The sequence below is a fragment of the Natrix helvetica genome (genome assembly GCF_964273705.1).
Source record: "Natrix helvetica genome assembly, chromosome: 3".
Lineage (NCBI taxonomy): Eukaryota > Metazoa > Chordata > Lepidosauria > Squamata > Natricidae > Natrix > Natrix helvetica.
The window spans coordinates 26,481,243-26,496,841 of record NC_138549.1 but is presented as its reverse complement, the minus strand read 5'-3'; the positions used below and the strand labels follow the sequence as shown (position 1 = coordinate 26,496,841).

The 15,599-nt window shown below is 37.9% G+C and overlaps 2 protein-coding genes across 7 annotated transcripts in view; one reads left to right on the top strand and one right to left on the bottom strand.

Moving 5' to 3' along the window:
• Positions 1 to 4,097, top strand: part of FARP1 (FERM, ARH/RhoGEF and pleckstrin domain protein 1) — a 155,452-nt gene extending 151,355 nt beyond the window's left edge. For all 6 annotated transcript variants that reach the window (XM_081949259.1, XM_081949257.1, XM_081949261.1 and 3 more), the window contains exon 27: positions 884 to 4,097. In XM_081949259.1, coding sequence (XP_081805385.1) covers positions 884 to 965 — 82 coding nt within the window. In that variant the 3' untranslated portion in view covers positions 966 to 4,097. The remainder of the gene's footprint in view (positions 1 to 883) is intronic.
• Positions 4,085 to 15,599, bottom strand: part of STK24 (serine/threonine kinase 24) — a 36,527-nt gene continuing 25,012 nt past the window's right edge. Inside the window, exons 8-11 of the mRNA XM_081949263.1 lie at positions 14,213 to 14,336; positions 12,434 to 12,502; positions 9,282 to 9,418; positions 4,085 to 8,579 (exon numbers count right to left, since the gene is read on the bottom strand). Of these exons, the coding sequence (XP_081805389.1) occupies positions 8,543 to 8,579; positions 9,282 to 9,418; positions 12,434 to 12,502; positions 14,213 to 14,336 (367 nt within the window). The 3' untranslated portion in view covers positions 4,085 to 8,542. The remainder of the gene's footprint in view (positions 8,580 to 9,281; positions 9,419 to 12,433; positions 12,503 to 14,212; positions 14,337 to 15,599) is intronic.

Genomic DNA, 15,599 nt, shown 5'->3' with positions numbered 1-15,599 from the left:
TCATTGTTCTTCCACAACTCTATCCCGTTGTGGCCAACCAGATCAGCTGTTGGAAAAATAGACTGGAATAGAATTGGGAAAGAATGTGTTTTGCAGACAGGAGGAGAGCCATCTGTTCCTTCCAGGGATGGGATTCTACCAGTTTGGACCAGTTCAAGCAAACTGGTAGCTCCGACGATCAGCTGGAAGTGAACCGGTTCGCCCCGACAATCAGATGGGCCCACCCGCGTGCCCGCACTATTTTCCTATCTTTATCTTCTCAGCTGATTCACATGGCAGAGTGGATTGCCATGTGAATCAGCTGTGATACTCCTCCGAAGAATCCTGGAAATAAAGCAGTGGTGGGTTGCAGGCGGTACACGCCGGTACGAGTGTACCAGTGCCTGCCCGGAGCACCAGGTACCGTTCCGGTACAGTGCTCTGGAGGGCCTACTTGCGCACCCGAGCTCCTTACCTGTATTTGAGCTCTTACGCGCATGGAGCACACAGCACCTGCGCAACGCTCCGTCGAGCAGCTGGAGCATTGCGGAGGCATCGGAAGAGGTAGGGACGCATGCGCACGTGGTGCACGGCACAATGCGCACATTCATGTGTTGGACACCGGGCCCCGTTGCAACTGTACCGGTTGCAACGGGATCCGGAACCCACCACTGAAGTGAAGATTTCTTCAAATTGCACGCATGTACACAAAGCGTGCAATCACAGAAACAGTTGTTAAACCAGCAGGATCCCACCACTGGTTCCTTCCCTTTTCCCATCCTACTGAGCTCTCCCAAACTCACCTAATAGGCAAAAAAGATTTTGTGAAGCCACATCCACAGCAGAAAAGCTTCCCACCTGTGACGTGTAGCAAGTCCTGATGCTTGTTTTTCTTCCTGCTTAGGTGGATGGAGGTAATCCGAAGTGCTACAGGCCCAGCCTCACGGATCCGTGTATTAAGTCATGAAGAATCTCATGTTTATTGATGGCTGAACCCCAAATGGTTCATTCCAGCAACTGCTGCTTTTTTTAGAGGATATTTGAATTTATTTTCCCCTTTTAAGATTTAGTAAAACACGAATCTATTAAAAAATGTTTTGGATCAGCTTTTGGAATAATGCCTCAGCAGGTTTGTTTACTATTATCAGCCACATGAGGCTTTCATGTCTTGTATTTGTTCTTTGGTGTGGTTTTTTAGCTTGTGCCAGTATTAAAATATTGTCCCTTGGAGTGCCAAATGCCAAAAGATATTTCTTTGCCTCAAAAAATTTGCACCTGAAATATATAGACCAATTTTGTAGCAACTTCATTTTTTTTCTATTTCCTTGAAAACAAGATGCCTCTTCTTTAATATTCAGACCTTCAAAATGAGTTTTGGACTGGTTTTTGTTTTGGTTATTCTTATCTTCTACTCACTTCACCCCCTCAATATAAATCTTCAAGGTAAAGTTCTTTTATTTTGTGATGTTTCTACAGAGTTTGCTTGTGAGAATTAAAACTGGCAGCCAAACATGTAGTTTGTTCAATTCATCTCACTTCTGGAAGTTGGAAATATTTCCTTCCTATACTGACAGATGGATTTGCCTACTTTTTTTCTGATGAAAATTCATATTGAGATAGAAAATCATGCCTGAGAAAAGTTTACATATTTTACCCCATGAAATACTTGTAAGAATGTCTTAGGAAGTTTAAGATGGTATAATAATTTGTGTAACCAAATGTCAATATCTGTGTTCTACAAGGATTGTGGCATTAATTTTTTTGTCAGAAAAATTGGTGTTCCTATAAGAACAGGTGCAGGTGCATCTCTTCAAAGGAAACATCTGTTTCTGTAATGTTTTGTCCCAATATATTCTGTGCTTCTGCACTTTTATAAGTGGTACTATAAATCAATTCATATTTTGTCTGTACAAATTTGGAAGCAATTAGATAGCCTTAAATATGTTCATTTAATCAATGTCCAGCCCACTTAAAGTGTCCAAAAACAGCTTTTCTCAACCATTCCCCCCCCCCCCCGGAGGAAGCCTCTGAAATAATTTTCAGGGCTCAGAGAACTGTTGCATAAAAATTGTTTTATCTAGTACGATTAACAAGCTGGATTGCAGCATATAAAAATTCCCACCTTTCGGAGTGTTGGCATTGCATGGTATACGACGTTTAAAAAACAGTTTTTTTTTTTAATATAATAATGACTTCTCGTGGAACGCTGAAGTTGAGAAAGGCTGTTCTATAGATTTGACTGAGAATATACACTTTCCAGCAGTTGGAATAAATTGATTGTGTATTATTAGATGTAATATGAATCCCAGCACATTTGTGACACATTTTAAGAGAAAGGGTTACCACCGTATCAATCAATCTCTTGCTTTAAGAGCGGGTTTGCCAAATATAGAGGCTCTGTTGTACAAACATGTTTTAAGATTTGCTTACTGAAAAGGGAATAAAATACCTCAACAGCTTTAAACACTGTATAGCTTGGAGGGTTTCTTTTGAGGATGTTTGTTTCTTGCCTTTTACAAAACAAATGTTATTTTGAACACACATGATTGATATCACATAATGTATATGTGTGCAACTGATTTAGGCAACTTAACGCAAGTTCATCTAAGTGAGTCCATGAAAAGTTGTCCAGCCACACGCATGAGCCTTCCTTTGGCCTGCATATCCCAACATGCATTTTGCAATCCAGGGTTGATTCAAAAGATTTTCTCTCCAATACCTTCCTGCACCCCCCATGCCCCACCAACCTGTGGTTTGATTATTATTTTTTTCCAGCTAAACCATGAAATTGAAGCTGAATCCTGGAAGGCTGTAGATCCTTGTTGCTATAAAAGAGCCACTCCTTTTTAATTGTTGTTTTGTTTTTAAGTGGTGGGAAGAAGATGAACCAAGTCAACTAGGCTGCTTCTGACCTCATTATGTCTCCTTGAAACCTCCCCAGCTTCTTTTGTTTCTTAGAGAAGTAAACAGCTACAAATAGATTGGGAGAAGAAAGAAGTAAAGCCAAAACAGCTGGAACGATATTTAGAGGAGGTTTTGCATATAATTTTGAGGGTTTCATATAAAATCATCATGCAAACTTATGACCATCTTCCTTATTTACTATCTTAGCTTGTGCCTTTTCTGTTAAACAAGGTTATAGGAGCTGGATTTGCTTCCTGGGAAGTCACAGTATTGTAATGCTAAGGGCACAAGTTTTCAGCTTTTGCCACTGTCTGTTGCTTAGGGTATATAAATGAGCACAAATCAATTAGTCACTGTTTTCTATTACCTATCAGAGACCTCTTGCAGGAACTTTGCTTTATAAAAATTTATTTTTGCTTTCAGCTCTTGCCGTTTAGATTTCCATTCAAAATATAATAATCACACCACTTTTTTTAACATTTAATGTTCCTAAATAAAGCAGCAACTGCACTGAGAGTAGATATAAAGATTTTCTCCATTTTACTCCAAAGGTATACCATTCAGATTACGATATGGATGCCAGGGATATCAAACTGGCGGCTGGCAGGTCAGATGTGTCATGTGCAGGCCACACCCACCCCAGCTCCGCGAATGGGATTATGCATTCTATGTTTGGTTTCAAATAATTACAATTAATTAACAAGTTTGTGCCAATTGCATTGACATTTCCTTGATCATACACACACACACACACACACACACACAACTAAAGAAAGGAACTAAACAAGCCCTTACTGACACAAGCCTTCCTCATCAGTTTGTCAAGATAACATGTGACAGTTTTGCTGATTGACTGCAAAATTGATAACCACATATGTGGTGTAAGTCTAGACTTAGTTATATATGCATGACGCTTCCTATATTGAAACTGATTCAAAAAGTATATACCTCCTTTGTACTTCTGTTTTAGTCTAGCCATGACTGGGGAAAACACTCAAAATTATTAGGCAATATTTCCATCTGTATACAACCTAACAATTTTATAAGAATATTTACATCCGTTATTCCAGAACACTGCAGCCATAATAGTGTTTGGACTTGCAATAACACAATAGCTTATGATTCTGTTTTTCCCTTTAAGTGTCGCTAACTTCTGAAGTGTACTTTCTTGTAAAGTATGTGATATAAATACGCTGCTCAATGACATATCAAAATGGTTGTATTTCTTTATTTCTGTGTCATGAAACATACAAGGTTTTGAGAATAGGTTGATATCTGACATAAGCAAATATACTGTATACAGGTTATAAACAGCAGAATTACAGAAGTAAACAGAGCCTGATCAAAGAATAGGTCTTCATTGCATATATCACATGATGGCTAAAAATGGGACCTGAATGGATAGAGATTTTAAAAAGGCATTCCCAGATGCTTATGAAAAAATAAGCCAGATATTAGACTGTTATGTTGTGCATTTCCAAAAAGCAACTGTTGACCAGTTAGACCTTTGCCACAATTCAGCAAGAAAATCATAATTTTATGCTTCTCTAAAAAAAAAGCATCCAACTCATACTTAGAATATTTTATCCAGCTACTGTGAATTCCTCAAGTATGTAGATGTTTTGTATATTCAGACTCTACTAAAAGTTATTAGATGACAGAAATATACAATTACTGTTCTCTTTCTAGTATCCATAATTTTAAATCTGAAGACATTTAAAGTTGATTTATGGCTCTAACAATTAAACATCTCTAATTAAGAACATTTCTAGTTCACCAAAATGTACAAGAGTAACTATGCTAACCTAAAAGAGCAAAAATAAAAGTCTTGTGACATCTTAACCAATTTATTATGGCATAAATTGGATTAGAGTTCAGTGTTACTGATTTACTACAGTGTTTTAAATTGAAAACTTTCCAGGAAATATTCTGGGATACTTAGTGTAATTTTTTGAAATATTACAAGTTATTCTAGTGTACAGTGTTATATACCCTTTATGTTGTGTATATAATGGAAAGGAGGATTTTATATGCTAATTTAAGCACTTTCAACATTCTATGCATCATATATGCATATATTTGCTAGACTAGCCTCCACCTTCCACCCCAAAACCCCTGTGTGAAATGACTTGTTTGGACATAATCAAGAGCCATAAGTTACATTGCTAATTCATTTTATAAATTTTGGAAATGAAAACTAAAGAAACATCCTTTGCACATTGCTGGACTAACCTTCTACTTTGTCAGGTGCACAAGTGTTACTAAGATTTTGTATACGTCCATATACATGGGTGCCAAAGGGGGGGGGGAGGAATCAATAGATGGAAAAGTCACAGAAGTCTACCTGTAACTTTGCAAGACTCAGTTGTTTGCTTTCTACAGGTATTTCACAGCATTCCAAACCCACAATAAATAATTGCTGACTAAAAAAATTTCATCCGGGCCATCAAATGGACTCCTGCCCATCAACATTTATTATATCAGTAAGGCTTTAAAATGCCAAAATAACTGCTTTGCCATTTTGTGTTATTTACGACTTCAATTCAGTAGCAGATTGACAAGGGTACAATGAAGTCTATTTTTATGTTTGTGCTTGGCTCACTGCCTTTATGAGAGAGGAAGCCGGTTTTAGGACTTTGCATCCCAACATACCTGTCATCTTTCAACTTCACAATTAAATCCTTCCATCCATTGATACATATATAAGCCAATATACAACGCACCCCCGTTTGCACTAATGGCTGCAAAATTCCACTATCATTGAAAGCAACTTCAATAGGTTCTAAACTATTACAAAAATATCAATACTGAAAATTATGTAACATACAAAATGCTTCATATAAGGTTCAAGAACCAATCAAAATACAGTGCAATGAACTCGGGGGGTGGGGGGAGGTGGAGGGTGGCACCTAAACAATTGTGAGTAAACAGGAGCAACTTCTCACAATTTCACAAGAAAAATCAGTGGTCTCAGGAGTTCATTTACAAGTGTGTAGCTATAATGGACATATATATTCTAATTAATAGTTAAAAAGTGGCCCAACAGACCCAGATATAAAACCTTTGCAGTTTTGGCTTACTTTCAGATTGCTTAGCAATTTCATTATGAAAAATGGGAAATTTGTCCACTCTACACCAGCAAATTTTGGTGCCCTTTAGTAAAACGACAGAAATATTACCTTATTTAATATGCAGGAAACTGCTATCAACCGCCAAAGACTAAACCTGAATACATACAACACTGCAATGCTGGATTTTTTTAAGGACAGTTCTAAAACAATATTTAAAGGATCAATAAACAGTATTGCAAAGTTAAACAGTCAGAATAAAAATGGACTTGAAACAACAAAAGGTGTTTTAGTTTAAATTTGATTACAACACAATGCAAAGACAATTTGCTTTCACCAAGTTGCTTCATTTATATCAAACGATGTCATTTTGAAATTCTATGCGTATTTAAGTATAAATATAATCTTTATTGTCATTGTACTTAAATGCAACAAAATTGTTTGTGTACAATTTATATGGGTTTAAGTCAATTAAACTGATATTAAACTGCACTGGCTCAAACAGAAAACTGGCAATATAGTAACCTTTTAACTAATTTAACATAAATTATTGGAAAAAACGTATCTGTAGAAGAACATAGCTCTGACAAAATATTAATTTACTAATTTTAAAGAGGAAGTCATTGAGGTTTTTTTGGTTTCCATTTAACAAAATCTTTCAGTCAACATTCTTGCAATCAAAAGTCTTAAAAGGTTACCAGATCTGGAACTGCATACAAGCTTAGCTAAAAACTCGTGAGAGATATCTCACCTACCTTATCCTAATTCAATGTGTAGCTTACATCATGCTGCATTTCACAGACTGTAAACACCGGGGTAGAGACTAATACAAAATCCATCCAGTTAACATCACACCCACTCTAATGGGATGGCAACATGGCTGAGTCAAACACAAGGCAGTAAAATATTATTTCCACTCAATTTAGTAAATTGTTCAATCTTTACATTGATAAGAGGATATTACAGGTTCTAAACACACAGGGAGTTCATTTCCATTGACACAATGTGTCCATCCTTTATTCCATTATTATGCTTTTCTCAAAACAAATTAGAAAGGAGATTTTCACCAAAGGCTTGGTCATAGGGTTAAATCTTCTACAGCAAGTTGGCTTTTAGAGTTACTGTGTTTATTTATTTTTTAGGATTACAATACAGATTTCATGTTGAAATCAAAACAGTGTAATAATATTGAAAGCATTAATTTATTGTAAATCAACAAAGAGCAAGCGCCTTCTAAAATTCTTGACTAATCACACCCTTTTAACTACATTTTTATTCCACTTTTCTCCAAATACCTCAAAATAAAAATTCAGATGGGATTTCTATCATGTATTTATTTTAACAATAGACAGGAGTTACACTGTACTAGTTCTTACCTATTAAAGTGTACTGCAGCTTTCTATTTTAGATCTTAATGAAATGTCATATATCTTCCTCTACCACACAATGAATTTCAGATATTAAACTAAGCCCAAATTTTGATTTCAATGATTGTAACTAAAGTCGCTCACATTTTTAAAATACTTTTTATAACCAGCATTTTGCAAAACTGTCATTATTTATCCAGGATTTCTAGGAAGCATATAAAAAGTGCCTTTTTCAGTTATATGTTAAGATTAATTCCAAAAGAAAACTATTAAAACAAATTTAAACTTTGGATTGGCACAATTTTAAACAAGATATAAAACCATGAAGATAAGCAAAACTAGAGAACTCCGAAGAATATGATGTCCTAAATTAAAACAATCAGTTTCGTACCATGATTAGAAACAAAAAAAAAATTGCTACTGTGTAACACAAAAAAATCTGCATCTGAGGTATAAACTGGATTTTTATAGCACGGCTTTATTTCTGACCTATAAACAAAGGTCAAGCAAACCCTGCTATAATACAATTTAAAATTTTCATAGAAACAAAGACAAGCCTATAATAAGTTGATCTATCTGTCAAAATATTTACCTCACTAGTATCATCTACAGAAGGTCTTGGCAATTTGTACAGAGGAATCCGTATGCATGTCAAGCAAATTTCAGTAAAAAAGTGACTATATACAAATTTGTACACAGAGCCAATAATACATCTAATTCACAGATTTTTTTTTTTTTACTTAAAGCGGTTGCCTTCAACTCTTTCAAACCCCAATCCATGTTAAATTAAACGCGGAACATGGGGTTGAACTCCAGGCTTCCATTTCTTTCTTAAAACAAAACCTTAAAACAAAGAAAAGGGTGGCAGTGCCCCTAGTGCACGCATTTCAGATCGAAATGCCACCCACCTATGGATCCTTGAGCTGAAGGCCAATGACTTAACACAAGATACCTGAGATTTCACAATAGCTTTAGTTCCTAACTGAAATCCTAAATTTACATCTCAGAAATGTATAAAGATACCTCCTTTGAATATGTGCATTATTTTTTTTAAAAAAAACCTATACAGAGTTGAAAAACAGTGCTCTTGCTAAAACACCTTCTTCTGTTGATGCACTTCCAGAAATGTCCATGTGATTGCCTGCCAATTGTGGAAGAGCAAGCTGAGAACAGGTGCCTGCAGGTGCCCCACTGATGTTGTAAAGGGGGCCACGGGGTCAGACTTCAGTGGGATGAGCTGCTCCCTCCAGCTACTGAGTACCTGGAAAAAGCATGTTGTTAAAAAAAAAGTAGTGAACAAAAAATGTTTCACACAGTAAATAAAAATAAATGTATCTCAGTTGCAATCTTTTAGAAAAATATACTCCTGCACTTAAAAGCAGAGTCTTGAGCAAGAATTAAGGTTGGGAACCAGCTTTCCAAAGCTACCTTTCTTATAGGTTTTTTTTAGAAAACTACCAATTTTCTAAATATTCAGTACCAATGACTAACACGTGCATACACAGAATATAAAACAACTTTCACCATCAAAGGAGGTTATGAGCTTAGTAGGCTTTTTTCTGATTTTATATTATCTGAAATAGAGATAGCCAAAACATATTTGCTATTCTGGAAGGATTTATGACTTTCAGCAAAGATGCTTACTTAACTTCACCAACATCAAAACAAAAGGGCAAATATTTCCATCAGTAAAATACACGTTGACCCTATTCTGATAGAAGCTAATATTTGCTATAGTCCAATAGGAACAGTCCAATAAAAAAATTAAACAGCTTTAAGTTGATATTGCTATTTTTGATACACTAATAAGAGTTCTAAATATTCTAAGTATTTCATGACCATCATCATCCTTTTTATAAAGATCCCAAAAACACAATTCCAATGATTTTAATATAAATAACAAGGATAGGAAATGTGTGTAGTAACTCCGTCCAAAAGGAATGTTATTATAATTAATTATTACCTCTGAAGCCGCTGTACTAGTTCAGACACCATGGTATCTGAAATTCCTGGGCAAGCTTCTTCAGCTAAATAAATAGCCTCTCTCAGTTCTTCTATGGAGCCCATGTTTCCCCCACAAGCTTGGCTTCTCTCTTTCAACTAAAAATCAGAAGAGGATTAGTTCTAAGCATCTGAAACATTTACAAAATAAATGCCCATGGATAAAAAAAAATAACAACAGAGCTCTGTGCTTTGCCCAGAGATTGTGTGGAAACATACAAGGTACATATAAACCAGTGGTGGGTTGCTGTTACCTTTGCTACTGGTGTGCTGCTTGTGGTCCGTTCATGCACACGTCGGACATGAGCTGTGCATGTGCACTCCATCGCCCCGCGACACCCAGCTGTTTGTCGGAGGTCGCGCAGGCGCCGCACGCTGTGCGCGCATGCACAATTAGCCCGGTTGCCTTAAAAACAGCTATGGAAGATGGGCGGGTGGGAGGGCCAAACAACCCACCGAACCCGTACGATGGACGCTGCTCCCGACTATTACCAGTATGGCCGTACTGGCCAGAACCCACCACTGATATAAACCATTTTATAGAGTCTGAATAAGCCTAAAATCAATGCAAATTAGAAAATACACATTTTCTATGGAACTCTAAGGAAGGAAACGGGTTTTAAATTAGCAAGTGTTTGTCAATTTACCTAAGAGCCGTAATTCAGATGGTTCACCACTAACACAACAGGACCATTTCTGTTATTTTGATCACAACTGCTACTCTTGCTCTTTACCAGTCCTCTTTCACTACATTAGAAATCCTTTTTATAAGTAGAGGAGAAAGTAACAAAAGTGAGGCTGAGGTGTTTTTAAAAAAGATTTATTGCACCTCATCATTTACACTACATTTAAAATTCAACTAGCATTTGAAACTATCCTTACTCTAGGGAAGTGAATTTCCTCTGGTACAAGCTGAAAAAAAGATAATTTTATTACCTTTTCAAAAGAAGACGACCGTACTGATGCCCAAGACACAGCATGAATAACACTTTTAAGAAACAGCAAAGTAAGAACTGCATCACTAGATGCCTAGTTAAGTCTACGTGGAACAACTTCACGTAGGACAACCCCATCCTTCTTTGCTGGGAGTTGTTTTCCCCCTTGTGGCATCACAAAGGCGCCAGGTTCTCCTGCTGCTGCTGCTCCCAGACCAAAGTTGCTGGTTTCTCCACCCACCCTGCTCTCGGTTGACTTTAAAGCCATGTTAAAAGAAGGTGGTTCTCCTTTCTTGAGAACCAGTTCCAGTTAGAAGGGAAGTGAGAAGTCTGGCCCTAGTCCAGTGGTGGAATTCAATTTTTAAACTACTGGTTCTGTGGTAGATGCCACGGTGCCATACCACGGCCAACTGGCTTGGTGGGTGTGGTATGGCTTGGTGGGTGTGACAGGGGAAGGATACTGCAAAATATCCATTCCCAACCCACTCTAGGGCCAGCAAAAAGTGACATTTGCCAGTTCTCCGAACTACTCCAGTTCTCCACTACTGGTTTTCCAGAACCTGATGGATTTCACCCCTGCCCTAGTCCTCTGCGTGTCGGATGTCTCGGAGCTTGACAGCCTCCTCTATACTACTTAACATTCGCATGAAACTGATGAGGAAGGTCATCTGGTGACAGAGATGACTCGGCTCCCCTTTCACCCAAGGAATGACTTCAAGGTTCCATCTCCATTTTGAATGCTGTGGGGGGGGGGGGTATGGATGGAGAAATGGCTCAGGCTCAGCCCTAGCAACATCAAGTGCTGTGCGATTTAGGATGACAAGATCATGGAGATCTTCTATCTTTTTCTGTGGACAGGACTGAGCTGTCCTAGTCACAAATGGTTTGCAATCTGGAGATATTCCTGGTGCTGCAACTTATGCTTCCGGAGCAGATACAAGTCTTGGCTAGAAGGGCTTTTGCCTAAATCCGTCCTGCACGTCTATGGCAACCATGCCTAGATTGGGAGACTCAGCTATTGGACAGTCATGCCTTAGTGACTTCTTCACTGGATTACTACAAGGCATTCTAGATGGGATTCCCTTTGAAGAGTCCACAGTTCAGCAGGTAATTATGGGCATGGTATGCCTGTAACACTTTTTACGAGAAGGTTTCTGGCTATAAAACAAGGCATTGGTTATCTATCATGCATAAAATCCTCCATGATACAACCAGAGGATAATTAAGGGACTGTCCATCTCCAAGTGTTGCTGTCCACCCAACACGTTTGGATCCCATCTATTGAACAGTGCACCAGGTGAGTTTTGGAAAGTCCATCATTGCCCCAAGATCTGGATGCTTCCAACCATACTGGTTTTAGAATTGCCATGGTTCTTCCTTTGGATTCACGGCCAGGAGATTGCATGAACCATTAATGTGTTGAAATTAAGGCAAAATTAACTTTGACTTCAGCACTACAAGTTTATATACTCTTTAATATCATCTACTTTCCTTGGATTACTTTTTTAAAAATTTCTTTACTGCTTTTTATGTTGTAGACTGTCCAGAATTGTTTTGAGTGGGTAGCTAAATACATTGAAATAAATATAATTAAACTTAAACAAATATGTGATGTCACTCCAACATGTGGCACTTGACACGATTTTGCTGTGACAACCACCACATCAAGGTCAGTGCACGCTCCCCCCTCACCTTTGGTGGAAGCAATCATGGATGCGATAACGTGGATGGCCCCCTTAAAAAAAATCCCTATCCAGGATTCCCAACTGCTCTATAAAAAGGTAACCCATGGCCTTTCTGAAGACATCAACATCCTTTTTACTTATATGTCTATTTAAAACTTTTATATAGTTGCCCATTTGATATCAACATTTGAATGGCTTCTAATCAAAAATTAAAACAACGTCAAAAAAAACAACCAACATCATAAAAACCATACCAAAAATCTATTAAAAACGTAAGCATTAAAAACTTGGCATCAAGTTAAGCTTCCAACATGCAGTAATTCATTAAATGCTCTCCCTATACATCACAAGAATTGAGCAGCTTCTCCTTCAAAAATGCTTGAAAGATTCGCTTATAAGAACAACTCTCACTGCATTAATTTCCCCCTATTTTCTCCCAACTTTTTCATACAATCTCTAAATGGGAGAAGGAATGATTAACCCAATGATATTACCTCTGTGAATAATGGCGATATAATTGTAGATAAGCTTCGAGATGCAGGGCGTCTCTGAATGGTATTTTCCTTTCAGAAAAAAAAATACATTGCAAATTAGTTAAGAGAGAATATAAAGACTTGTAAGAAGGCAGATTGTCTGTATAATTGCTTATTAAGTTCTTACGCTACACAAAAGATAATAGATATATATCAAATTTGGTGCCTGGCACAGAGCCTGTTGGGATTGAACAATGCACTCAAACGAAAAATTAAGCGTAGCAAAATGCATATATCTGATGGAACTTTGGAATGAGCTGATGGAATGAGTCAGAAAGAGAAACAAAATAAGAGAAAGGAATACAAGAACATAGGTTCACACCCTGTTTGTATAACTGCTTCTCTCCCCCCTCCCCCTCTCCAACAATAGCTCTTCAAATGCTTAATTAGGAATCTTTTGAACCGCATCTCAAGCTTTTCATTGGCATGGGTGGTCAACTATTCTCAAATCAGGTCTGAGAGTTTCAGAAGATTAAGCAGCGCTAGCATTCCCATTTCTTGGGAACGGGGAGGTTGGGTGGAATTTGAGGATGATAAACATGCAACCTTTATTTTGACCCTCAAAAAGAGAAAAATACGGTTGCTGAAAATGTTTGCTAACTTTTCAACATGCTCTTGGGGAAGGAAAGGCTTTGCTGCTAAACTGCAGGGGCAGCAATCTAAGGATGCTTTTTTCCAGTGTTTTTCAAATTGGGCAAGTTTAAGATGTGTGATTCAACTTCAAGGCAAACTACAAGTTTAAGATGCGTAGACATCAACTCCCAGAATTGAAGTCCACAGAACCTTAAACTTGCCCAATTTGAAAAACACTGCTTTAGGGACTGCAAAAACAGAGATATAGACACACTTGGGCTCATGGTGTTTTGGAGAACATAAGCAGTCTCCCAATTCTTTGGATGTCAGCCGCTGCTGCCCTTTCAACTTCTAAATATAATGGTAACTGTCCAGATTTTCCAACTTGCAGGATAGAGAACACGTAACAGCTAACTACAGGTAATCAAACAATAATTCATACTCTATTTCATGCTGCTTTGCAGCCGCCAACCACTGTTCTGAAACTATTTGTCTCAAAGAAACAACAGCGTTGGTAAACTGCACAAGGGTTTTACATTTGAGTTTTCAATCTGTATAGAGTTAGATACTTTATTTTTCGAAGTATAAGACGCACCAGAGTATAAGACACACCAAGATTTTGAAGAGGCAAATTTAAAAAAAGTTTTTGCACTCTGCAAACCTCCCAAAAATGGCCCGTTTTTTGCAAAAATGGGCCCGTTTTTTTTAAAGGGCATGAAAAGCCTTTAGGAGGCTTGTAGAGTGCTCCTGGGGGGTGGGGGGTAAAAATGCCCCCTTTTTTGTCAAAAAAGGGCATGCATAGCCTTTAGGAAGCTTATAGAGTGCTCCTGGGGGCTGGGGGGGGGGGGAAATTGAGCAAAACACAGCCCAAATTTTGCTCATTTCTGCCCTCCCCAGCCCCCAGGAGCACTCTGAAAGCATTCTAAAGGCTACGCACAGCCATTTTGGTGAAGGGGGCGGGGTTTCGGGAGGCAAAAAATGCTGTATTCAGTGTATAAGACGCACCATATTTTCAGCCTCTTTTTTGAGGGAAAAAGTTGTGTCTTATACTCCGAAAAATACTGTACTGACAATTTAGAAGACCTCAAGATAAGGCAGCCATCAAAACAGTCATTACTCTTTAAAATACTGCATTAATGTCCAACAATATTAATAATAGTAAAATACCTTGTTTCTTTCCCACTCGTGGAGTTGGGTCGCTCCGTTCTCCAGATTCTTAGGATCTTTTTCTCGGATCGTGAATATCCAGTCCCCCGAGTCACTGCCACCCGATGCCTGCTCATCTGTTTCCCTTTAACACAAATAAATGTCCGACATTTACAAGATGGTCTTGCTATTTATGATGAACTGGTGACAGTACAAAACTGGCGGATTCAAAGATATTTGAAGGCAACAACAAAAATCTAAATTATATTAGAAATAAAAATGAAACAAGAGATGCTTTTACTAATTAGGAATTAAGGCTCCTTAATTTAGCTCAGATAACAACCTTTATATCTCTTGGAAATTTGTAGGAAGCAAATTAAAGCAAACAAGCAATGTATTCCTTTATCCCACCATCATTTGTCTTGATTAAAATGTTAATGTTTGTTCAAGTTAAAATAAGCCAAGTCTGTGAGCAGAAGGAAAGATCTTTTAATAGCAAGTCAAAATCCTACAAAATGTAGGATTCTGTATTTGACAAAGTAGTAATTTTGCATTTGACGAAGTAGACCACAACCTACTTCTTGGTAAGCTAGAGAAATGTGGGATAGATAGCATTACCACCTGGTGGATTTGTAACTGGCTAACAAACCATACTCAACATGTAGTCCTCAAAGGAACTACATCCACATGGAGGGAAGTAAGCAGTGGGGTACCCCCAAGGTTCCGTTTTAGGACCAGTGTTCTTCAATATCTTCAGAAACAATCTAGATGAGGGAACAGAAGGGGAACTCATCAAATCTGCAGATGACACCAAGCTGGCAGGAATAGCCAACAATCCAGAAGATAGACTCAAGATCCAGATAGATCTCAACTGATTTGAATATTGGGTCCTGTCTAACAAAATGAAATTCAATGTAGATAAAGAGTTTTACACTTAGTCAAGAAAAACCAATTGTACAGGTATAGACTAGGTCAAACATGGCTCGATGCCAGCAACTATGAGAGGGATCTTGGAGTCCAAGTGGACAATCACCTAAATATGAGCCAACAGTGTGCAGCAGTGGACAAAAAAGCCAATGCAATTCTAGGCTGCATTAACATAGAATCAAGATCATGTGACGTATTAGTACCGCTTTACAAAGCTTTAATACAGCCGCATCTGCATCCAGTTTTGGTCGCCGTAATATTTTTTAAAAAGTGTAGAGACTCTGGAAAGAGTGCAGAAAAGAGTGACAAAGATGATTGGGGACTGCAGACTAAGGCATATGAAGTTGCAGAAATTTGTTATATCTAGTAAAAAGAAGAACTAGGACAAATATAATAGCAGTATTCCAGTATTTCAGGGGTTGTCACAAAGATAAGGAGGGTAAACTATTTTACAAAGCACCAGAAGGCACGAAAAGAACCA